This window comes from Takifugu flavidus, chromosome 5, assembly GCF_003711565.1.
Source record: "Takifugu flavidus isolate HTHZ2018 chromosome 5, ASM371156v2, whole genome shotgun sequence".
Classification (NCBI taxonomy): domain Eukaryota; kingdom Metazoa; phylum Chordata; class Actinopteri; order Tetraodontiformes; family Tetraodontidae; genus Takifugu; species Takifugu flavidus.
Window position 1 is genome coordinate 6,691,955 of NC_079524.1, and position 20,748 is coordinate 6,712,702.

At 45.4% G+C, this 20,748-nt stretch overlaps 6 protein-coding genes across 20 annotated transcripts; 4 read left to right on the plus strand and 2 right to left on the minus strand.

Moving 5' to 3' along the window:
- The first annotated feature begins 37 nt into the window (after positions 1-37).
- si:ch211-102c2.8 (trichohyalin) lies at positions 38-7,184 on the plus strand. 7 transcript variants are annotated; one of them, XM_057032490.1, is made up of 28 exons: positions 52-113; positions 292-555; positions 651-751; positions 835-883; positions 960-1,082; positions 1,263-1,637; positions 1,721-1,801; positions 1,885-1,980; positions 2,065-2,169; positions 2,441-2,501; positions 2,578-2,650; positions 2,728-2,820; positions 2,897-2,988; positions 3,064-3,112; positions 3,185-3,304; positions 3,591-3,704; positions 3,783-4,013; positions 4,101-4,202; positions 4,280-4,462; positions 4,540-4,671; positions 4,749-4,969; positions 5,046-5,172; positions 5,257-5,340; positions 5,405-5,613; positions 5,746-5,772; positions 6,153-6,207; positions 6,303-6,495; positions 6,666-7,184. In XM_057032490.1, the coding sequence occupies exons 2-28, from the start codon at positions 498-500 to the stop codon at positions 6,728-6,730; spliced, it is 3,219 nt and encodes a 1,072-aa protein (XP_056888470.1). In that variant the 5' UTR covers positions 52-113; positions 292-497; the 3' UTR covers positions 6,731-7,184. The 7 variants fall into 7 exon arrangements, with proteins under 7 accessions (XP_056888472.1, XP_056888474.1, XP_056888475.1 ...); XM_057032491.1 differs by having other exon boundaries at positions 61-113; positions 460-555; XM_057032492.1 differs by having other exon boundaries at positions 38-555; positions 3,783-4,010.
- Positions 7,185-7,283: 99 nt separating this feature from the next.
- ccdc117 (coiled-coil domain containing 117) lies at positions 7,284-9,899 on the minus strand. 3 transcript variants are annotated; one of them, XM_057032650.1, is made up of 6 exons: positions 9,635-9,899; positions 9,239-9,434; positions 9,117-9,164; positions 8,743-9,021; positions 8,160-8,306; positions 7,284-8,070 (listed from the first exon to the last, which is right to left on the minus strand). In XM_057032650.1, the coding sequence occupies exons 2-6, from the start codon at positions 9,379-9,381 to the stop codon at positions 7,833-7,835; spliced, it is 855 nt and encodes a 284-aa protein (XP_056888630.1). In that variant the 5' UTR covers positions 9,382-9,434; positions 9,635-9,899; the 3' UTR covers positions 7,284-7,832. The 3 variants fall into 3 exon arrangements, with proteins under 3 accessions (XP_056888630.1, XP_056888629.1, XP_056888627.1); XM_057032649.1 differs by having other exon boundaries at positions 9,117-9,167; positions 9,751-9,892; XM_057032647.1 differs by having other exon boundaries at positions 9,117-9,167; positions 9,635-9,890.
- A 270-nt stretch (positions 9,900-10,169) lies between these two features.
- tcn2 (transcobalamin II) lies at positions 10,170-13,431 on the plus strand. Of its 2 annotated transcripts, XM_057032619.1 has the most exons (10): positions 10,170-10,281; positions 10,439-10,504; positions 10,832-11,021; positions 11,099-11,268; positions 11,407-11,559; positions 11,826-11,998; positions 12,105-12,279; positions 12,366-12,546; positions 12,636-12,754; positions 12,828-13,431. In XM_057032619.1, exons 2-10 carry the CDS (start codon positions 10,450-10,452, stop codon positions 12,887-12,889), a joined length of 1,278 nt encoding a protein of 425 aa, XP_056888599.1. In that variant the 5' UTR covers positions 10,170-10,281; positions 10,439-10,449; the 3' UTR covers positions 12,890-13,431. The 2 variants fall into 2 exon arrangements, with proteins under 2 accessions (XP_056888599.1, XP_056888598.1); XM_057032618.1 differs by having other exon boundaries at positions 10,210-10,504.
- Positions 13,432-13,508: 77 nt separating this feature from the next.
- dguok (deoxyguanosine kinase) lies at positions 13,509-15,746 on the plus strand. Of its 3 annotated transcripts, XM_057032644.1 has the most exons (8): positions 13,520-13,726; positions 13,833-14,007; positions 14,086-14,195; positions 14,304-14,503; positions 14,626-14,773; positions 14,858-14,973; positions 15,163-15,262; positions 15,369-15,746. In XM_057032644.1, the coding sequence occupies exons 2-8, from the start codon at positions 13,917-13,919 to the stop codon at positions 15,393-15,395; spliced, it is 792 nt and encodes a 263-aa protein (XP_056888624.1). In that variant the 5' UTR covers positions 13,520-13,726; positions 13,833-13,916; the 3' UTR covers positions 15,396-15,746. The 3 variants fall into 3 exon arrangements, with proteins under 3 accessions (XP_056888622.1, XP_056888624.1, XP_056888625.1); XM_057032642.1 differs by having other exon boundaries at positions 13,509-14,007; XM_057032645.1 differs by lacking the exons at positions 13,520-13,726; positions 13,833-14,007; positions 14,086-14,195 and adding an exon at positions 14,205-14,215.
- Positions 15,747-16,004: 258 nt separating this feature from the next.
- On the plus strand, positions 16,005-17,893 carry spaw (southpaw). The gene is made up of 3 exons (XM_057032621.1): positions 16,005-16,295; positions 16,633-17,426; positions 17,498-17,893. Exons 1-3 carry the CDS (start codon positions 16,028-16,030, stop codon positions 17,648-17,650), a joined length of 1,215 nt encoding a protein of 404 aa, XP_056888601.1. The 5' UTR covers positions 16,005-16,027; the 3' UTR covers positions 17,651-17,893.
- Positions 17,894-17,974: 81 nt separating this feature from the next.
- Positions 17,975-20,691, minus strand: LOC130525652 (eukaryotic translation initiation factor 4E-binding protein 1-like). 4 transcript variants are annotated; one of them, XR_008950525.1, is made up of 5 exons: positions 20,597-20,691; positions 20,262-20,418; positions 19,514-19,696; positions 19,279-19,381; positions 17,975-18,118 (listed from the first exon to the last, which is right to left on the minus strand). XR_008950525.1 is itself a non-coding variant. In XM_057032680.1 (3 exons), exons 1-3 carry the CDS (start codon positions 20,380-20,382, stop codon positions 19,350-19,352), a joined length of 336 nt encoding a protein of 111 aa, XP_056888660.1. In that variant the 5' UTR covers positions 20,383-20,691; the 3' UTR covers positions 18,839-19,349. The 4 variants fall into 4 exon arrangements, 1 of the variants encoding a protein (XP_056888660.1); XR_008950524.1 differs by having other exon boundaries at positions 20,522-20,691; XR_008950526.1 differs by having other exon boundaries at positions 20,265-20,691.
- Between the last annotated feature and the right edge of the window lie 57 nt (positions 20,692-20,748).

Below are 20,748 nucleotides of genomic sequence, written 5' to 3' on the forward strand. Positions count from 1 at the left end.
TTGGCGTTGCCAGGGCAACCAACAGGCCCGCCTCCTGTCAATCACCCCTCAGTTTGAACCGCCGCGTGAGCGTCAGCGCGGAAGAGTTCAGACGTCTACGTTGGTTTCTGCACGTAAGTTGCGTTTATATGTTACGTTTCTTAAATAGAGTTGAGACATTTTAATTTTTGTCGGGTAGTGTGATAGTTATGGCGAAGTTTTATCTGACTAAAGTGCTTCTGGGCGACCTACACATGGGAAACATTGTTATTCAACAAACGAATGCTGACATGTGTTCTGGTTACCTGACAGAAATAACACGGGGTTTTAAAAATAGACAGTTTGTGTGATGGAACAGCGAACCTGCTGGAATTGATGGCCCCCCTTAAAAGTAGAAGCTAGTTTGATTTGCTGGCATACTCGACCTTCCTGGTTTCCATGACAACGGGGTAACGCAACCCATCCATGACTGTTGGCCAGCCTGGGGGGATGTTGTGTTGATTATTCTCAGACAGGACATGGCTGACCGAGACCACGACGGGACCCGGAAGGACACAGAAGAGCTGCTCTACTCTGGTCTGGGCTTTCATATACATCAGATCTGCAACATGGTGTCCATTCATTTACTTTCTAAGAGAATTTTCACGCACTCTTTTTTGTCTGTTTCGCAGATCTAAGTGACACCAGGAGCCTTTTTCTACCAGGACGTCCACCAGTCAAACCAGCCCCCTCTGTCCTCCGTGGCATTGATGCTTGTGTAGCTCAGCTGCAGGTTGGTGTTTGTCTGTATTCATGCATTGATATTTGTAAATATTTTATTTACATTTGAGCTGTAAATGTATTTAATGTGCACAGCTCCAGAAACCAAAGGGATTTCCTAAAGCGTCCGACTGTAGCGATTTGGGTAACAATCTGCACAATATCAACTGTTTAACACCAACGTTGTTAGTTTGTCTTTAGTCTGTGTTGTTGACTTCCAGCTTCTCTGAGGTGGAATTCATTTCTGAGCAAAGATACGGGTCTCGGAAGTACAAGTCAGATAAATGACACTCCCTTGTCTTTTCTTGATTTGATGCCTACGCCAAAGAGAGAAAATACATCAGGTAATATATATCCATCTCTATATATCCAGTTTATTATTAGCAATATTTAACACGTGTCACATTACTTTAGTGTGAAATGACAAAAAGTCAAATGTGTATCATTTCAGCACAGTACACTAACCTATTGTGAGCCGTCTGGAAACGTTCTTGCACAAAATCATTCTCTCTGCTTTCCTCGAGATGATCCTGTAACTGAAGGACCTGAAAAGACGTCAGACACAGGGACAAGACACCAGGAGGAGCGCGAGAGTCAGAGGGAGCAGGTCGTCTGGAGGCTCAAGAGGCTGCTTGGAGATGCGTGTGATGGTGCACAAATAACCGTAGAATCCCAGCCGCCCTCAGAAAGCATCTGCACCGAGGACTTTCTCGGACGGTTCCGGGATGAGATGGTTGATGTAACATTGCTGGAGGATAAACTGCAGCAACAAAAGACTGACCAAGAGCGCCATAAAGAAAAGAGGCAGAATCTCCTCAGTGTTGGTGGAAAAGGAGCAACGGCATCTGGGAAAAGCACTAGAACTAAAGAGGATCCTCAGTATTGCCAGAAGCATCATGGTGTGGAGAGAAACCTTGTTCTGATCCTAAATGAATAAGCATGAGCTGCGGCAACATCTTTTTTCTTTTCTTTTTTCTTGCAGTGTGCTGCAACACCGAAGCCGTAATGGGAAATGAAAGCCTGCAGCAGAACAAGCTCTCTTCAAAGATCAAGACTTTAGCAGGTAACTTCACAGCATCTGCCTGCACAGTGAGGCCAATTCACCATTGTACGTTGCTTGTTTTGGTTTGTTTGCGTGTTTTATAGGAGTACCTATGCAGAGTTTTGACTCTGTGTCCATTGACAGTGAGTTGGACTCAGTTTGCACAGTGCAAGTCAGGCAGTATATCAACGGGCAGTCCGGTGAGAGCATTTTTCTAAGTCAAATGAGCTATGGAAATGAAGGGAGTGTTAATGAAAAGTGTTAATATTGCGTGACCCTCTCAGGGTGGCGCTCTCTCCTTGAGTCTGATCAGGTCAGGGATCATTACCTGAACCAGAACCACTGTGATACAATCAATCAGGATGAAAATGAGGCTCCAACCCTGTCAGGTGAGGCACACAATAGGAAAACCCTTCTTTGTGTTAACAGTAATAAAAGATTTGTAAGAAAATGCCATAAATGTTGTTTTGTGTAAAAGAAAAAATGTCCTAATACTGCCTTGATAGTTTCCTGATGTATTCATCACAAAATTTTATGGGGGGGAAAGGGGCAACTACACTGTCCAGGGCAGTTAGGTGTCTAACCTGGTGTCGCCCCATATTCTGCAATAGCAAACCTTGCATTAAATATTGCAGATTTTGACTTTCTCTTCTGAAAAAGGTTGGGGATCTTTTGGAAACGGACGGATCAGAGGTCAGTGCAGCAAGAGAGAAACCTGCAGGTAAACCAGCACCTATTATTCTATTGACTTTTCAAGTAGTGTTAATATTTACCTTTTTCTGTGTGGATGTCTCCAGGCCTGACAAGACAGTGGAAAAGATGCAGTCTGATTGGTTCAAGATGAAAAATAACCTGGTGGCGCTCCAGCAAGTAAGAATGACTTTAATTATTTCATGTTGTTGATGTCAGCTGTATAACTAATATAATTGGGATATTTGTCTGATTAGAAGTGCAAGAAAGAAGAGGAGACGCTGAAGTCCAAAAAGATTCAGATAAAACATGCTGAGCTCTCCCTCTCTGAACTTCAAAAGAGAAGAAAGGTAAAGCAGCTCTTGTACCAGAGTTTCACTGATGATAACACACATTAATCTTGAAAGTTTATGTTTTCTATCCCAGCATGCTTTGCAAGAATTAGCACGACTGGCTGCAGAGAAAGCCGCGATGGGGAAGGAGAAAAACTCTCTGGAGTTTGTTCTGAAAGAGAGCAGGTAGGACTCTAGTAGTAGAAAACACAAGTCTCACTCATTATACAAGTTGGAAGCCTGTTTGAAATCCATGTGTAGATGCCGGCAGCACGAGCTGCAGAGGCAGAGGGAATCGTCTATTTCGGAGGTAAGACCTGTAAAAGAAGACGGTGCCATCCTGGAGCACTTTGGATGTTACGTTTTCTCTCTTCCCACACAGCACAGTGTGGTCATGTCAGTGCTGGAGAGGGAGGAGATGGACAGACAGCTGGACTGTGCCAAAACAGATCTTTTTGCCGAGCAGCGTCGTTCCAGAGAGAAGCTCGAGTCCATGCAAGACGTACTGTATTTCTATTTGGAAGTGTAATCAAAACACAATACGATCATGTCATTAAAACATTTGTGGGCAGTAAAACAGCAACTCGAAGACCTTTACATTACATCAAATGGGTTTTTTCTAATGGAAGTAATTGTTTTCTATTTTGAAGAAATCCCTTACAGAAGCGCATGAGTGGATATTTTAGACTATGTAGTGCAGTGAAGCTGTATTTGTGTGTGTGTTTAGTCCGATGTGTGGTGACGCTACGCAGACTGGGATGAATAATATCTGTTTGATCTCGGAGCAGAAGCTGGAGGAGACCTGTGAGCACCTTCAGATTGTCACAGACTCTGAGGGTTTGCTGAGGAGCAGGTGTGCCTGTTTGGAGGAGAAACAAAAGCAGGACAAGGAAAAGATTGAGGTGACACCTCTTTGTCTTGTACAATTAACTGTTAAAATGAAAAGAAAACAATCTGTGGGTCTTTCTCTCCTTCATCAGGCAGCAGAGATTCTTGTAAACAAGCTGCAGGGTGAACTGGGAGAATGCACCATGAAGAAGGACACTCTGGAGAGGACACTGGCCCAGAAGGAGCTGCAGCTCTTAGAGTTCCAGGAGCAGCAACGAGCTCTGCACGCAGAAAGAGACGGCCTGAGGGGGGCGCTACAACTGCTGAAAAGTCAGCACAGCTGTGTAGTGAAAGATGCACAGGAGCAAACCCAGAGAATGGTGGTGAGTCGAGAAACAGAGCGACTTACATGCAAGTTTTAGCTCTCATGTAGTCTTCATGTTAGTTGTGGTCCTCTCCTGATGTGGCAGCAAAAAGAAGAAGAGACAACAAAGCTCAGAGATTCTCTGGAGCAGCAGAAACAGGAGGCAAAGAGACGTGAAGCGGAGCTGCTGGCAGGAGCCTCCCAACATGTAGAGATTATCTCCTGTGTAGTGTCCACCGTTATACACAGCACAGCAGCAGGAGACCTTCTAATGTTTCTCTTCAGGTGAAGGAGGCAATAGAGGAGGAGCGGAGGACGTGCGAGGCGGAAAAAGTGGAAGCTGTGCAGTTGCATTGTGGGATACTGGAAGAAGAGTTCAGAAAAAGACTGGGAAACATGAGGAGTGAGATTCAGCGCGAGAGGAGTGGAGCACTCGCCCTGCAACAGGAAGTGGCGGAGTTGAAAACAGTAAGGCCGCTCACGGGGGACATCACCGAAAAATCTAGAGCAGTAAACTTTGGGTGACTGACATTATGCCTTTGAAGAGAGTGCAGGAGATGAAGCGCGACAGCTGTGCTCGGCAGAGGGAGCAGGAGTCCTTGCTGGCGGCCGTTTGCCAAACACTGAAAGAGGAGCACGAGGCCAAGTACCAGAGGTTGCAGAAAGACGTGACTCAGGTTCAGAAGTGAATCCTTTGTAGGCCAGATTGGGGGCTCGGCGTTGTAGTAAAGCTGACCCCCGTTTGTGGTGGCAGGAAACACAGAAGGTGGTGCTGCAGCTGGAAGTGGCACAGAAAGAGACAGAGCGCCTCCGGAGGATGCTAGAAGAACAAGAGGGCAGCTGCAACCAAATTAACGCTGGGCTGGAGCAGCAGATCCAGCAGTGGGCCCGGGATCTGCAGGCAGAGTACCAGAACCTGCATGCCTTATTGGATCGGGGTGCAGAGGAACGCAGCTCTGTGCAGTTGCCTGTCGGGTAGTTTATTTGCTGACTGTGCACGATGATGCCGTGTGTACGGTTTCCTCCTACCTCTGACCTTTGACCTTTGCAGTTCTACAGTACCGGAAGCACTTGCAAACCTGAGAATACTCAGAGAGGAGCTGAAGAACGTGCTGGGTCATCTGCAGCGTCAGCTTGAGTCTCAGAAACAAGCCTCAGAGTGTCTGAGAATACGGATGGTATGTTATTATATTATACAGTATCCTGGGCACAATCCCAGGATTCCAAATACAACACGCTCAATCCAAACATTCATTTTTCAGGAACAAGAAGTGAGGCTCCAGGTGAAGCATCTGAGGACAGAGAGAGACCGGGCCTTGAAGTCTGTGAAGGAGCGCCTCATCCAGGTATGAACTCCCTGTACTGCGTGTCACATACAGCGCTCTCTAATAACCCATCCTGGCTCTGCAGGAGCACATAGAGGAATTAAGCAGCTTGAAATGGGCTCATTTAAGTGATGGAGGAGCTGAAGGAGGAGCAGCAGCCTCTCTTCGCAAACAGCTGCAGGCCAAAGACGTGGAGCTCCGGCAGGTCCAGAGGAGAATGGCTCAGTGGAAGGCTCAGACTGCAGCTCGCCTGGCGTTCAGGTTTGAGGAGGAGCTGACGGCTGAGTTGGAGAGGTATCTGCTCCACAAAGAACGTCAATGTCACCAAGCGTTGATTTTCCAGGATTTAAGCTTTGTGTCGCATCATTAAAATAGACACTCGCGTTTATAAATAAAGATTTTTCTCCAATATTTGCTGTCCCACAGGTGCAAGACAAAGTTGTTAAGAGGCAGGTAACCACTTTCAGAGTCTGTACAACTAGCTGACGAGCTGATCAGCATGATGTGCATGACCTCACCGGAACTTACAGCAGCGTCAGTGCATATTAGAAATCAGAGGTGTAGAAACCCAGTACGTAAAGGCCACAGTCCAACCAGGTTTTCTGTCCTCCCAGGCAGCAACACAGCTTTCACCAAGGCAAGTTGGAACCCAGGAGGAAAAGTTGGTTAGCTGGCGGGTCAGAAGACCCAGTTGGATTGGCCCTCAAAGACTGGGTTTCAGCAGCCCTGTTATAGATAGACCCTTAACTATGCCTGTACACCCTTAAAGTAACATATTATAACATTAAATTATAACAAACAACATTTCAAATACAGCTTTTTATGCTTTCCAGAAAAACATCAGAACCTGATGAGAAGATGATGTCTGGACAGGATAAAGACCAGATGGTAGAACACACTGTGGCCTGAAACATAAACCACTTGTACGCATTCTATACAATGCACAACTAGGTCATTTACATTATTTTTAATCTCTCCACCAGGCCACAGTTTGCTCCTCCGCTCCTCCTCTCACTGCGTCCTCCTGCTCCTCCGATGTGGCTTCGCTCAAGCTCCTGCGTTACCTCCAGGACAAAGTCAAGCAGCTACGCGTAGAAAACCAGGCCTTCGGCTGGAGCTCGTCGTCTGCAACCGCAGTCTCCTCCCATTTATCAGGAGCTGATCCTGCAACAGCGAGTACATTGATAATAGCTGGATAATTAACTTTCATTCAATTAGTGTAATCACAGTTATTAACCAATACGTTCAAAGTTTATGTAGGCAGGAATTGTGCTTTTTCCATTTGATGTTATTAACTGTTAAATATTCAGTGCTTGTCTTCCTGATCCTGCTGTTTTTTTCTGTAGGTGACCAAAGGACGAGGACCCGCTGGGATTCACAGCCCCGATCAGTCAGGACAGCCCCAAGTTAAGAACACGGAACTTTGCTCGGGAGTTTCTGCATGAGAAGCTGATTTTCAGGCAGTTCAGGTCGTTTTTGTAGCCACATAAATGAGTCATTTACAGTTATATGAGGACAAGATAGACAAATATGGTGCGTGGCAGCAGGTCACAGTGACAATGTGCATGACACTCATGTTTAAATCAAATTTTATGGCTCGACGTTTCGATCAAGTTCACTGATCCGACCTGACAGTTGGCTGGAGATCATGTGAGAACGGAGGAAAGGTCAGAGTCCCCGTTGACCCCGTCTAAGTTTCAGAATCACTCTTCTGACTTCTGTTGAATACCACTGATCCTTTCAGCCACTGTGTTTCTTTATTCTGGATTAGTTTTAAGTAACCAAATTGCTTGGTTTAGGATCAGGAATCCACCTCCCACAGTGCTGACGTATTATTAATAAAAATGCCATTGGCACCAATTAAACTTTTTTTTCATCAGTATTTGTTACAGAGATGAATCCCACGGCTCACCAGTGTTCATTGAACTAGAAAAAAGTATTTTTGCACAAACCCAGGATGCAGATTCTTTAACATGGGCAAGAATTTATTGAAGTATTAACACCTAATATATCGCTGTAGTTTTATTCTTATGAAAATGTGACCAAAAACACAGTACAAAAAACTCAATTTAAACACTGCTCATTGAAACCCACTTGGAAAATAATGCATAGGTAGAAAAATGATCTGCAATGCGTAGTAAAGAGCAACGGTGTAGATGAAGCAAAAGCGAACGCACAGAACTCTTAACACATGCTGACGGTTGCTCGGAGACGGAACGCTGCAAAGGGAACTATACAACACCCAGGTGCTGAACATTGATATTTAACAGGCAGCAATGTCATATTTACAAAACCAAGGAAGGTTTCTCACCACCTTGGAAATCAATGGAATTTATCCTGGCAAAATCCTCTTTTTAATGTTCATTTGTGTGAATAAGGCTCAGCCAACTTCACGTCTGTGAGATCCTGACTCCGACCAAAACAACATTCATGTCAATCAAACACCCGACCAAGTGATTTTAAATCCTTCTCTTGATCTACATGTGCAGTCTTGGACCTGTGCGGCTCCGGTTTTACATTTCCATGTCCTCCTCTCCGGAGCTGCGGGTGGCAGGGAAGCTGTACAGGCAAGAGTGAGCGTCAGCAGGAGGGCTGGAGGGGCCCTGATGGTCAGGAGACGAACAGGGAGTCAGGGGTTGCTGAGACACTGCTGTCTGTTGTTTACGTAGTTTCTGTGCCGGGTTCTTTTGCTTCCGGGAGAACAGCTCATCCGGTGGGCGCCACAACACCAACTCCATGCAGGAATGGCTCCTGGGAATACAACACAAAAGAATTTTAATGGGGGAAACCCAGCAGGAGGATGTTTTATTAGTTCAACCAAGAAGAAGAGGATGACCTACACGGACTGAGCTACTGTGTGTGGTAATATGTCCGTGATGCCCCGCTGCAGACCCTCCTTCAGACTGTCCAGAATCACCAGCACTGGTCGCTTCGGTGCCGGCTCAACACCTAAATCTTCATCCTCATCGTCATCCTCCAACGTAATTCTGTGATACATGAATACCACAGTATTCACTTCAAGAAATATAAAATACACGTAGTAACAACATACAAGTAACACAGCAGCACGTGCGTTATGTTATCGAATACGTGCAATTCTGAAGCTATCAAATGTTCCACAGAGCAAAGCTTCCGGGTACATAACAGCAGGTTCATCAGACAATTAAACAGTGTCTTTCTCACTGGATTGCAAACAGGACTCACTGCATGTACTTATGAGTGCTAGTTACACACATCTAGTGCCCACACTGGGCTCCAGTTGTCATTTATCACCCCTTCGGTCTGCCACCAGATGTCGCTGTTTCTGTTGCATATGGTTCCTGGAGTTTGAGCACTAACAGGCTTGTATGGGCTTTATTTACCTTCACTTACTACTGATGATTCTAAGGAAGATACCAGAATATATCACTCGGGCTTTCATACCTGTCTTCGATCTCCTGAAGTTTCCTCTGAGCTGCTTCTATCTCCATGCAGGAGCTGTCCATCTCAGGCTGGGGCAGACCACAGAGGGGCTGCAGTAAATTCGGGGTTTTAGATAAACCTACAGGTAATAAAGGTCCAGGGTTGTCCTGCTGTGAAGCCAACAGTGGAGGAAGGCAACCACTTGCTGAAGGCCAGTCAAAACGAGGGTTACTACACGAGTTGTCTGTAAAGTCCACTTCTGCCTCCATCGTTAGCCTCCTCTTTTTGGCACTGCATGCTCTGTGGAAAAGATTTATTTATTTATTATTTTAAACAGTTATATTTGCATAATTCATGTATTTTCTGAGGACCTTTGCTTGGATCAGGTCACTTACTCATCATCAGCTCTCCGCTTGTTCTTCCGTAGACACCGGGTCTCCCAGCTGCTGCACACAACAATTCAACATCACCGCAATTCTTGTCTTTATACCGCAATCCCAAAGTATTTGCAACATACCTGTTGGACATTTGTGATTTTTGCAGGTCGTCTGACATGCGTGGAGCTCCGAAATCAAATTGTGGAAAGCCGCTGGGGCCTGAAAATGAGAACATGGCTGGCAAACATCCCACGCCACTGCTTGTATGAGCAGATTGGTGCATAGTGGTCCAGTCGATGAAATGATCCGAGAGAGGCCGACAAGGTGCAAGCAGGTCTGATATGGAAGAAGGAAATGGGGAGCAATCAAATGAGATCGTGCAGCCATTGAATGATTATGGCGCAGAAGTTGCAAGTATGTTAAAAGTGTTAACACGGCACTGCTAACGTCAACATGAATATCGATAAGGTAATCATGGTATGAATAAAATGGTCCATTAAGACAGCATAACTGAATTAAGCTCATAACAGACAGACCTGCGCAGCTACTCCGCTTCTTGGCTCTTTGCTTGCTCGCTAATGTTTCCCTGAACTGCTGTTCTTGTTCTCATTTGTACCCAGCAAGGCGACCCTCATGTTCGAGTGTCACCAACCTAAACCATCTCTGCAGACGGGAACGGTTCCCTTCAGGAATCGGCTACTTAGACGGTAACGATGGCGTTAGCAAGTCAGCTATTCTGACCGAAGAATCGTTAATGTTCTAGAAATAGACGAGCGGCGCGAAATGGATCTTGGGAAACGTAGTTCACAGCAGAGTCGGCACATGCCGCGTTTGTTTTAAAACTTTTGCACTGTTGTTCGGTGGGAGACAAAACAAGATTCTTCTACGGTTTTTGTGAATGTTTTAATATCACTAACCTAATGAGTCAATGGTTATTACCAAAGTTAAGTTATTTTTTATGTCGCGTTATGCATTAAGAATAATACGTTTCTCATGCGTGTTCGAGGAATTCGAAAGTATTTTAAGTACTTTTCCTTAAATCGTCATCTTTCCTAACGCGTTTGGTCTGAAGAGGCAGTATTTCCTGTTTTCTTCTCAAACGACGAGTCATGTGACGGTGAAGCCCAGAACCTGCTGTCTCCGCCTGCGTCAGTTCTCTTTACGCACTGACGCCGCTCTGCAGGTCCGTTTTATTTTGACAGTAGATTAATATGCTTTCACGCCAAATATTACATGTATGTTTTAAGGATCATAGTCGTTAAATGACCCGCCGATCTCTGTATTTCGACATTTTTACGTCTCATTTTGCGACTGACGTCTAATTCTGTCTTGCTCAGCAGATTTTTCTACAATGCTGCTTTTAGTCATAATAAGTTCGCTGGCTTTCGTCTCTGCTAAAGAATGCGGTAAGTTTATTTTGGGAATATATTAGCATTCGTCAATCGATATCAGTAAAAGACATCGTAAAAGATCGAGTGTCTTGATTGATTTAAATCCAGAAAACAAACAGATCGACTCTCCTGTGGACATTTACTGATTTTGCAATCGTGTACTTTAAAATTGTCCACACATTGCTTCACAGTTCATTTCAACACTCACTTTATTGAGCATTGCAATACTTTTTCCACCCATAAACATCAACTTTCTGTGGTCCTCGCTGGTGTAATACAAGAAAGACGTTTTTAAAAGTTTAGCATCCCTCTGATAACTTTTCTATCAATATTTCCCACCAGACACCGAAGTAGACCACCACAAACTCCTCCTGTCACTCAATCGAAGGCTCCTGTCTTCGCTGGAGACGCAGGGAGGTCGTCCTAATCCCAGTGTCCACCTGGCGTTGCGGCTTTCCAGCCACCATAATCTGGCCATGGAGAACAATCACTTAAACAGCCTGAAAACCAAGTTACACAACGACCTCCAAAGGTGCTTAAACTGGTTCTGTGGTTGTGTGGCGGGAGTTCCAACTATTCCGTCATTAACTTCTCTCTGGTCCTCCTCAGCTCTCTCTCCAACAGCCAGGCTGTGACGGGGCTCTTGGCCCTGTACACCCTGGCTCTGAAGTCCTCCTGCTTTGACCTCAGCACGGTCAGCTTCTCCGTGCAGGGGAGGATCGAGACTCTGCTGATGCACCTGAAGCAGCAGATGGAACAGGAGAAAGATCACATGGCTTGTGAGTTCTGTTTCAGGCAGCCGCCTCGAAGATGTCCAGCCTCCTGAGTCACAATGTGCTTCCAGATGAGCTCAAAGTTGATTTAAAAAGTGGTTTTTCATATGCTGGAATGGTTTATTTGCTTCTTCATCCGTACAGACAGCGCTGGCCCTTTGACCAACTACTACCAGTACTCTCTGGGAGTCCTCGCGCTATGCGTGAGCAGCGTCCGGGTCAACAACCATGTCACCAACAAGCTCATTCACGCTGCACAACACGAGGACTTCAGGCACGGAGACTCCGAGAGTGTCGGTGGGCGAAACCTGCTCGTATCTCAGCTTTGATCTTAAAAGGCTGGAATATACTCGCAGGAGGGATCAAATGAAATAAACAGACAGTTTTTTTGTGCAGTCAGAATAACGTATTAGAAGAGTCGTATAGTTCAGGTCAGTCGTATAGTTACTGGTCTTCATGATAAATATTATTATATGTTGATGTCCTGCATAAAAAGGACATTAGTGGCAGTTGTACCAGGCCTTCTAATGTCCTCTAATGTGCTCTTTCCTTTGTCTCTGCAGACACTTATGCCATGGCAGGCATGGCCCTCCAGTGTGTGAAGAACGCTGGATTTCACGTCCACAGCGTCACCGGGCTCAACGCGGCTCTCGCCAAGATCAAGCAGAAGCTCTTGGCCTCTAGAAAGTCTGGTGGTCACATTGGCAATGAATTCAGCACAGGTCTAGCGGTTCAAGTGAGCATCTATTTCCTTCTTTCTGCTGAGTTTTTTTTTTCTTACTGCTTAAACCTCCTTGAAGAAAACCCTGCACGCTGAAGTCCACTTGTGTGATGTGTTGCAGGCCTTATTGGCGATGGGAAGCCCTGAAACAGAGTACACTCCTGCATTGGAAGCAATGAGGACAAGTGTCAGATGCAACGTGTATCACAACCCGATGGCCATGTCTCAGGTTCTACCAGCTCTCAACAAGAAGTCCTACCTGACCGTTAAACACAAGCAGTGTTTGTCTGAGGATGGTATGTGGCTGAGTTATACCTCCCTCTTGTGGTCATTGTGGGCAATGTCAGTTTGTCTCATTGTAATGGTGCGGGTCTTTGTGCAGACTCTCTGGTGCTGGAGCCCAAAGACCCTGTGGTGGAATTAGACACGGAGACCACAGTGAACCTAACAGTGGAGGTTGTGACATTCACCAATAAAATTGTTCCTTATTATGTGGATGTGCCAAAGGGCAGCACCCTGTTGGAGGCCCTCGGTATACTCAGAGACAAAACGGATGGCTTCACGTGAGTGCTTATGATGCAAATCTGTGCATTTTACAGGCCTGTTCTTTGTTTTGGAACATTTCCATCTCGGGTCTAATGCTGCTTTACAGGTTTGAAACCGAGTCCAGCCTGTGGGGGCCTTTTTTGAGTGTGGTGAACGGAGAGCAGGCCAGGCAGAGCGACCGCAGATACTGGAGCCTCTCATCTAATGGCAACGCACTCACTGAGGGTGGGCTCTCGTTGCACACGTCTCGCTTTATATTTTCTGTTGGAAGATCTCATTTTGCTTTGGTTTCCTTCAGGTGCCAGTGACTTCAAGATTAAGAAGGCTCAAAAGATCACCATCCAAAACAAAAGTTACTGATTGATGACATTATATCAATGACATTACTTTTATTTTTGTTTATTGGGTTCCTCTACATGCTCCCACTTTAAACTGACAATTACGCTTAAATCAGAGACACCTGCATAATGATTTTAATGAATTTGCTTCTGAATCAGTTTTAAATCAGGAATACGGGCATTATTTAGGACAGCTGAACATGCTTCTTCATGCATATTTCAACTTAATTTGATAGTCATTCATTGTACACAGCACTGAATCAGCTTGATGGTGTTTTTGTGAAGTGATCTCTTTACAAAGGTTTAGTTGCAGTTAGTTTTTGTTTTATATAAATTGGTGGCATTATCAAGGTTTACGAATGTTAATGTTGTAAAACAGATCAGCAAATGGGGAGATTTATGTCTGTAAGTAAATCTTTTAAATGGGATATCAGACATCATAGTCATTTGTAATTTAGGGATGGAAGTGCTATTGCAAGTGTTTAATTTTTTAACACATTTTGACACAAACGCTTTCACGGTGTAATATCTAATGTCATTTATAATAAAGATTAAACATTGTTAGTTTGATTGGAGTTATTGTCATATACAAGGGGCTTTTATTCTGAAGGAATAAAGGGACACCTGACCCGGAAGAAGTTTTAATAGTGCGATTTGACGTACTTTTGTAATACCTTTATCTTGCGATATTTTAAAATGGATTTTGACAGTTGAGGAACTCGAACGCTTAAACTACCCATCAATCGATATATTTACTGGAACATTTATGCGTGACAAGAACGGCACATGTTGAAAAACAACCCAGGCTAGAAAGAGTTAGCATCTCGGAGACGAGAGGTAACCACGTGACGCACCCTAGGTAACATGAAAAAGAACTCGTGACATCTAGAGAATTGTTTGAGCTGCCCTTTGAAAGAATGTACCGATGTGCACTGTTCAACCTTGTCACTACACTAAATACACAGACGTGCGTCGTACAGGTCAGGAGACTTGGGTCCAGCACCGCTAGCATCCTGAAAGGTGGAAAGAGAACAATCAGGCTAAATATTATGGCTAATAAAACAGGGAAGCAAAGTTTTTCCGGTCGTGCCCGAGAAACTGCTGGCCAAATAAAACGAGTTTCCATTGAGGGTAACATTGGTAAGTAGAGGATTTATAGTTTTAGTGTTATTAGTAGTGTTATCAGTGCGGATGTGATTTTTGTCTGCTCGAATACAGCTGTTGGGAAATCGACCTTTGCCAGACTCCTTCAGTCGGCCTGTCCAGACTGGGAGGTGATGACAGAACCAGTGAGCATGTGGCAGAACATCCAGACGGCGAACTCAAAGGTTCATCAGCAGTCACAGAAGTCCAACCTGACCATCAAAACATTCAATTTCCTCACTGGGATGAATAAAGTACATCTTAATCTTAATCTCCACCGGTTTCTTTGGCAGGACTCGCAGGGATCCCCTCAGACCACAGTCAGTAACCTGCTGCAGATGATGTACCAGGACCCTGCGCGCTGGTCGTACACGTTCCAGACCTATTCCTGTATGAGCCGAATGAGGACGCAGCTGCAGCCGCCTCCTGCTCACCTGCTCACCTCAGTCGGAACTGCTGTCCAGGTTTATGAGCGCTCTGTTTACAGCGACAGGTCAGTGACCCCTGGATAAGATGGTGCTTTTTAACAGAGAAAATGTCCCCAATAGTGACTGGGACAAGGCCAGTGTAGGTGAATATGTTTTTTTAAACCTGAAATGTACCGTGTCCTATCAGATACATCTTTGCCTTGAACATGTTTGAGCTGGGCTGTATTAGTGCGATAGAGTGGGCCATCTACCAGGACTGGCACTCCCTCCTGGTGGAAGAGTTCGGACCCCGGGTGGAGCTGGAGGGCATCATCTACCTGAGAGCCCCACCAGAGGTAAATAAAATGAGCCATGCTAATGAAATAATAAAAAGGAATAGTCTCCACTGTGCTAAACCTGACAATTGTCTGGACCTTCAGACGTGTCTGAAGCGCCTGCAGCACCGAGGACGGGCGGAAGAAGAGGGAGTGAAACTGGACTATCTGGAAATGCTGCATGTTCAACACGAGAGGTGGCTCGTAGAGAAGAGCACCGAGTGAGTGTTGTGTTAATAGGATCTTCTGTGTAATTAGGCAGCGACACCCCTAATGTGTTGTTTTGAAGGGGGAAAAAAAAGCGATTAGTGGGTGTTTTCTGTCACGCAGCTGTGATCAGATGACAGCAGCGTGTGTGAATGGGAACCTGATGTCGATACTGTCATCTAGAGTTCACTCTCTCTTTTCAGGATACACTTTGACAAATTAAAAAACATTCCCGTGTTAGAGCTGGATGCCAGTGCGGAGTTTCAGAGTGACCCAGTGGTGCAGGAGCAGTTTATATCAAAGGTATTTACAACTGCAGCCACACCTACGAGCTGCGATACCGGGGACGGCCACAGAGGGGCGCCCTCTATGCTCAAGCCCTCCTCATTTTTATTGTTCTTTTTTCCAGGTGAAGAACTTCTTCAGTTCTTTATAAATGAAGATCAGAAGTGGGAACAGATGGTTCTTCTGTCATTAAAATCAAATCTATTTTACAGTCTATACATCACCGCAGTGAAGTAGCACCCAGTTTAATGTGTGTTACTTCTAAATAGACCTTAATGTTACAATTTACAGTTTACTATTGTGCTTTTAGAGTTTAGAAATTGTTTGTGTAAATACATGTGTGTTTAATGTCCTGATACACTGATGTTCTTTTGGATTCTCTCTAACATTATTTAAAACAATATTATTACATGTATGTTTCTTTACACTTTCCTCACATTCGCAAAGTGAGTATTGGATGCGTTGTCCTTTTTAAAACAAATAAATCTATTTTTTAAAAATATTTAGGTCGTGTTTTGTGTCAAGTTTGGGCTGTTAGTGGATTTTTACACTTCCAAAAGGCGGGTCTTTAGAAGGGACAATGACCTTGGATAAACATTTTCTTTTTTCCCCCTGCCCCTGTGATGTGCTCGGATGATCAGAGGGGCTGTTCAGATGCCTTCAGTAGTCAGGGGGTCATCAAAGGGCAGCTGTCCACTATAAAAGAGGCCTGGCCGGGGCTCTGACTGCACACAGCATCATTCTACCAGCTGAAGGAAGGAGATCTCTGCTCCCTCAGTCCCAATGGAAGGCAGCATCCTGAGAGTTTTCTGCACGCTTCTCCTTTGCTCGCCTGCATCGGTTTTCAGCACGGTGGAGCACAGACATCGCTCAGGCCTCGGGGTCAGTTCGCTGTCCAGAAACGTCCCGGTGAATCGCAGCAGATACCCGCTGTACATGATGCAGCTGTACCGATCATTCAGGGTGGCTGACTGGTCTTCGGACGCTGCCGGTGGCCTTGATGACGAGTTGCTGCAGGGTTCGGACGCGGTGCTCAGCCTCACAGCTGGAGGTGAGTAAACCGTTATTATCTGTTCATATGAAGCATTTCTGCTCAGCGATCTCCAGACACTCCGCTTGGTGCATTATCTGTGTTATCAGACGCTCTCTCTTTACAGCCCTGCAAGTGTCAAAATGCTTATTCGGCTTTAAAGGCTTTCTGTGTTTTATGTGACAGGGTGTGTATGTTAGCCCTCAGACGTCCTTGCACCAGGGGGGGTTCAATACACATCCTGTCCCGTTCGACCTCCCACACCAGTGTTTTCACATTTGTCCAGGGATCTGGCTTGGTCAGAGTCCTCATGTTGCAAATGTGATCTCATTTGTTGAACGTTTTGTCTCATCTCTAGGCTGCTATCAAGTGGGCGAACGGTGGACGGTCACATTTGACATGTCGTCCGTCTCTACCAGCGAGCTCGTCCAGCGTGCAGAAATTCGGATCAGGCTGCCGGCTCTATCCAGCTCCAAAAGCACCACTGTGGATTTATACCACTCCAGGAAGGAGAGCTGTGAGCCGAACACACCGTGCCAGGACGGGCGCCTGTTCCTGGGGAGCTTTAGCACGTCAGCCAGCAGCTCCAAGTCCTCCTGGAAGGTCTTTAACGTGACTGCTCTGTTAAAGTACTGGCTGTACCAGGGTGAAAGAGTGGCCGGCCAGGAGGACTCAGGAGAGTCCGATGTGGACCAGGGGAGTGGTGCTGAAGACAGCAGCTCCTTCCTCAAGAGACAAAGACTCCACCATCCTACCACGAACCGGGTCGTGATGGTCATCTTCTCCAAACACAACGAGCCCCAGGAAGGTAAAGCAGCGTACAGCCTCTTACACACCGTGGAAAACTCCAAGTACGTCACCGCGGGCGGCGTGCATCACGACAGTCAAGGTCGTCGCCACAAACGGAACAAGATGGAGAGGCTGAGGGGGGCTGAAGCAGAGGAAGCGTCACCCGTGGCAACAGCAGCGGCAGAAGAAGAGCCCGTCCAGAGGACGCTTTGTCGCAGGGTGGACATGTGGGTGGACTTTGACCACATCGGCTGGGACGCCTGGATTATTCACCCCAAGCGCTTTAACGCTTATCGGTGCGAGGGGGAGTGTCCGACGCCGCTGGACGAGTCCTTCAATCCCAGCAACCACGCGTACATGCAGGTAAGCTGATCCGGACACCCTCAGATCAGCGGTGGCGCCGCTGCTTTATTCACGTGTTGTTCTGTTTTCAGAGTCTCCTGCGACATCACCACCCACACAGAGTGTCTTGCCCGTCATGTGTCCCAACGCGTCTCAGCCCGCTGTCCATGCTGTACTTCGAGAGTGACGATTTGACCCTGCGGCACCACGAGGACATGATAGTGGAGGAGTGTGGCTGTCAGTGAAGGCATCGCCAGCAACACGGCTATCAAAAAAACGTCAACTATTTTTACTATTATTCAAATAATAAACTGCACGTGAGAGAATATAACTTAAGCTTGAATAAATTTCATCCATACTGGGTGCTGTATGATAGTATATATCTTTGCTAAGAGAAAACCCTTTTTTAATGTTAAATATTTATACATTATGCTGTATATTTGTACATAATGTGAAAAATATATATTAAACATTTTATTTTGACATGATTCATTTCCCCAGTATTATCTATTATGTTCTATATTATATATATACACACACATTAAATAAAATCAAATGAGCAAAAAAGATGTTGGAATCATAGTTTATGTTGAACATTTTCAGTTAAAGTCTCAAAATTGATCCTGTGTGTGTGTGTGTGTGTGTGTGTGTGTGTGTGTGTGTGTGTGTTCCTGCCTCTCACCCATCTTCACCGGTCTCACCATCACTGTGACCTGGCAGGGAACAAGTGGAGTGTTAGGAAGATGAACATGATAAAACCAAGAACATCTTAGTGTATTTGACTCAGTCACCCCCCCCCCCCCCCCAAACCCAATACACAACTGTACGGGTCTATTCCACATCATCAGAGGTCATTAGTGTCCCATTTGACCTGGTTCCTTTTTTCCTTTTTGTTGATTCTGATCAAAACCACACGCTCAGTGGAACTGAAACGGCAGGGAAGGATGTAGGGAGGGGGGGGCAGTAGCATTTGTTTACATGAGGGGGGGGTTGTCAGGAAGCAAAGGTGACAAGGAGAGTTTGGACCTCAAACAAACAGAGGGCAGGAGTGGAGGGAGTCGCTGTCTGGACGCTACTGCGGAGGAAAGACAGGGCGGACTGGAATCCATCAGCGAAACTGTTCAATCCACACTTGCAGTCGAGACCAGACCAGCAGAACTCCCCTGGAACCTGGACCCACCTGATGTGTTTGCATCCAGTTACCACAGTGAGTGAGTGTGTGAGTGTACTGGTGGAACGTCTCTGCTTGATGTTATCAGATTTGATGGTCAAGACTCCGTACAGCCCTCCTGGGGACCAAGGAACGTCAACCTCGGGTCATCGCCAGCAGAGATTTACTTTATGTTTTTGCCGGTAAACATTAGAGAGAAGCACTCTGGCAGCTGGTGGGAGTTCAGATCAAACTCCGAACACACATCGGAATCAGGCTGACATGAGGGAGTCTTCCTGCTGTTTATTGACCTTCCTTTATATTGTCCACTCACTGAGGTTATCAGGGAACAGCGAGGAATTCCACTGACTTCAGTGAATCAGGAGGTTCGGGGGAGGTAGAAGTACATGGGAAAAAAAACTATCCAGATGGTTGATTTAGTTCCAAAATCAGATAAACAACATATTGAGGAAAAATTTACAAATCTTGATCAGTTTAAAATACACAACGGCTGACCTGAACATCTGCTCGCAAATGTTGTGGATGACGTTTTGTTGGTTTTTGAGTTTTTTTCAGTTGATTTTTTTTTATTAATCAGAGCACATTTCACCACCATTCAGTCGAAGATTTCAAACTAAAGTCATTACTGAATATTTGTTCTGCCCCCCCCCATAAAACCTAGAGCCGCAACATCCTCAACACTGATACTTTTGATGAACCTACATCCTTGTGAAATGGACGATGAGAAATGTTGAAGCGCCCGGGACGCATCTTCTCTTCACACTCACTAACGCTTAGACGTCCAATTCAAACTGCGATTCTTCGCCTGAAGATAAAAACATCAGCATCAAATACATAAAATACCAATAATTTACGGTAACTCAGGACTAATGAGGATAAGACAAATATAGAATGTAATATCAGGAAATGGATTTTCCTCTCAACATGAGCGTCTCACCACCAGTCATGCTGCCTTCAGGTACCCCGATGTTGTTCAGAGCTTCTCCGTTCTGAGCCTTCTCAGTGCTGGAGCACGGACTGGTCACCCCTGGGATGGTGGGCAGGTAATGCAGAGGAGTCCTGGCTAATGGAGAACCACGACAGTCCAGCAGGAACTTTCGGTCGTAGATGATCCTGGTACCTTGTGTGTGGATAGGTGGGTTAATGTAAGATGTTTAAACAATAGCCAACACAACAACAACAACAACAACAAAGCTCTTCATAGCTTCGTACATGCACGATTTAGTAATCGTAAAAAAAAAAAACAGAAAGAAACAAGGGGCAATGATGTGAATTTTAATGCACAATACTTTAAGAGTTTCCTTAAACGTCACTTCAGAAGCAATCAATCACAGCTGCAGCAGCAGCGTCGGTGCTAGCAGCGGACGATAGATGTCACTAATGTTCCATCACCAGTGAATTAAAAACCCAATTAAAACCGGAGTGGCTCACATTTACAACTTAAACAATTCAACCATAATGAGGAAGTCCACCACTCGAATCCTCGACCTATTCCTGTTTCTAAGCCGAAAATGCGCAATGTGTCCACCTGCTAGCGTTAGCGGTTAGCTTGAGCCAAGATAGCAAACGGTAACAGCGTTTGACAGAAATCTCGCGATGTTTCCCTGAGTGATGTATTGAAGCTGTTCATTCCCATTCCACAACATGGAAGTTAATAAGTGTATAAAAGATAAAATCACTCTTACCACCTGGTGTCGTACTGAACAGAGTCTCCCCGGGGGTCGCAGAGTAGTCTGCGGGCGTGTGTACCGCCTCGTGGATAGTCGGGATGGCCTTTGCCGTGGTCTTCAGGTTGTCAGAGGACATCTTTCAGCTGCAACAGTCCTGGATTTGCTGGTGCAACTAAATCATTTAAAATAAGGAGTCGTGGGTTGATAAAGCAACAAAGGCCACGCCACACTTTTTTTTTAAATGTCCCTATGGCTGGTATCGGTTTAATTAATACCTCAATTTCAAAAGTGGAAGAATAAAGAAAGATGGTTTTCAAAAACTTAAATAATTCTTTGTTATGGACACCTACACACAGGTTCCTCCACTTCCACGCCACATGCAGACACGCTGCAGTGCAAAATTGACGCAAACAGACAAACGCAACCATCCTGCCACCTACTGCTATAAAATGTCTGTACAGGTGAAACACAGCTGTGCAAATGATAAACAGTCTGAGCTGGA

What these genes read in the sequence shown, in the direction of transcription:
- si:ch211-102c2.8 (XM_057032489.1), top strand. Translation starts at nt 498, where the DNA reads ATGGCTGACCGAGACCACGACGGGACCCGGAAGGACACAGAAGAGCTG. An exon ending in TTTGTTCTGAAAGAGAGCAG is followed by an intron (nt 2,989 to 3,063) that starts GTAGGACTCTAG and finishes ATCCATGTGTAG; the next exon opens with ATGCCGGCAGCACGAGCTGC. An exon ending in AGCTCGAGTCCATGCAAGAC is followed by an intron (nt 3,305 to 3,590) that starts GTACTGTATTTC and finishes ATCTCGGAGCAG; the next exon opens with AAGCTGGAGGAGACCTGTGA.
- ccdc117 (XM_057032649.1), bottom strand. Translation starts at nt 9,381, where the DNA reads ATGCACCAATCTGCTCATACAAGCAGTGGCGTGGGATGTTTGCCAGCC. An exon ending in AAATCACAAATGTCCAACAG is followed by an intron (nt 9,168 to 9,238) that starts GTATGTTGCAAA and finishes TGTTGTGTGCAG; the next exon opens with CAGCTGGGAGACCCGGTGTC. An exon ending in CACACAGTAGCTCAGTCCGT is followed by an intron (nt 8,071 to 8,159) that starts GTAGGTCATCCT and finishes TTGTATTCCCAG; the next exon opens with GAGCCATTCCTGCATGGAGT.
- tcn2 (XM_057032619.1), top strand. Translation starts at nt 10,450, where the DNA reads ATGCTGCTTTTAGTCATAATAAGTTCGCTGGCTTTCGTCTCTGCTAAA. An exon ending in CGTCTCTGCTAAAGAATGCG is followed by an intron (nt 10,505 to 10,831) that starts GTAAGTTTATTT and finishes ATTTCCCACCAG; the next exon opens with ACACCGAAGTAGACCACCAC. An exon ending in TGGCAACGCACTCACTGAGG is followed by an intron (nt 12,755 to 12,827) that starts GTGGGCTCTCGT and finishes GGTTTCCTTCAG; the next exon opens with GTGCCAGTGACTTCAAGATT.
- dguok (XM_057032642.1), top strand. Translation starts at nt 13,785, where the DNA reads ATGTACCGATGTGCACTGTTCAACCTTGTCACTACACTAAATACACAG. An exon ending in ACCTGAGAGCCCCACCAGAG is followed by an intron (nt 14,774 to 14,857) that starts GTAAATAAAATG and finishes CTGGACCTTCAG; the next exon opens with ACGTGTCTGAAGCGCCTGCA. An exon ending in CTCGTAGAGAAGAGCACCGA is followed by an intron (nt 14,974 to 15,162) that starts GTGAGTGTTGTG and finishes CTCTCTTTTCAG; the next exon opens with GATACACTTTGACAAATTAA.
- spaw (XM_057032621.1), top strand. Translation starts at nt 16,028, where the DNA reads ATGGAAGGCAGCATCCTGAGAGTTTTCTGCACGCTTCTCCTTTGCTCG. An exon ending in GCTCAGCCTCACAGCTGGAG is followed by an intron (nt 16,296 to 16,632) that starts GTGAGTAAACCG and finishes TCTCATCTCTAG; the next exon opens with GCTGCTATCAAGTGGGCGAA. An exon ending in GCAACCACGCGTACATGCAG is followed by an intron (nt 17,427 to 17,497) that starts GTAAGCTGATCC and finishes TTCTGTTTTCAG; the next exon opens with AGTCTCCTGCGACATCACCA.
- LOC130525652 (XM_057032680.1), bottom strand. Translation starts at nt 20,382, where the DNA reads ATGTCCTCTGACAACCTGAAGACCACGGCAAAGGCCATCCCGACTATC. An exon ending in GTTCAGTACGACACCAGGTG is followed by an intron (nt 19,697 to 20,261) that starts GTAAGAGTGATT and finishes TCCACACACAAG; the next exon opens with GTACCAGGATCATCTACGAC. An exon ending in TGAAGGCAGCATGACTGGTG is followed by an intron (nt 19,382 to 19,513) that starts GTGAGACGCTCA and finishes TTTTATCTTCAG; the next exon opens with GCGAAGAATCGCAGTTTGAA.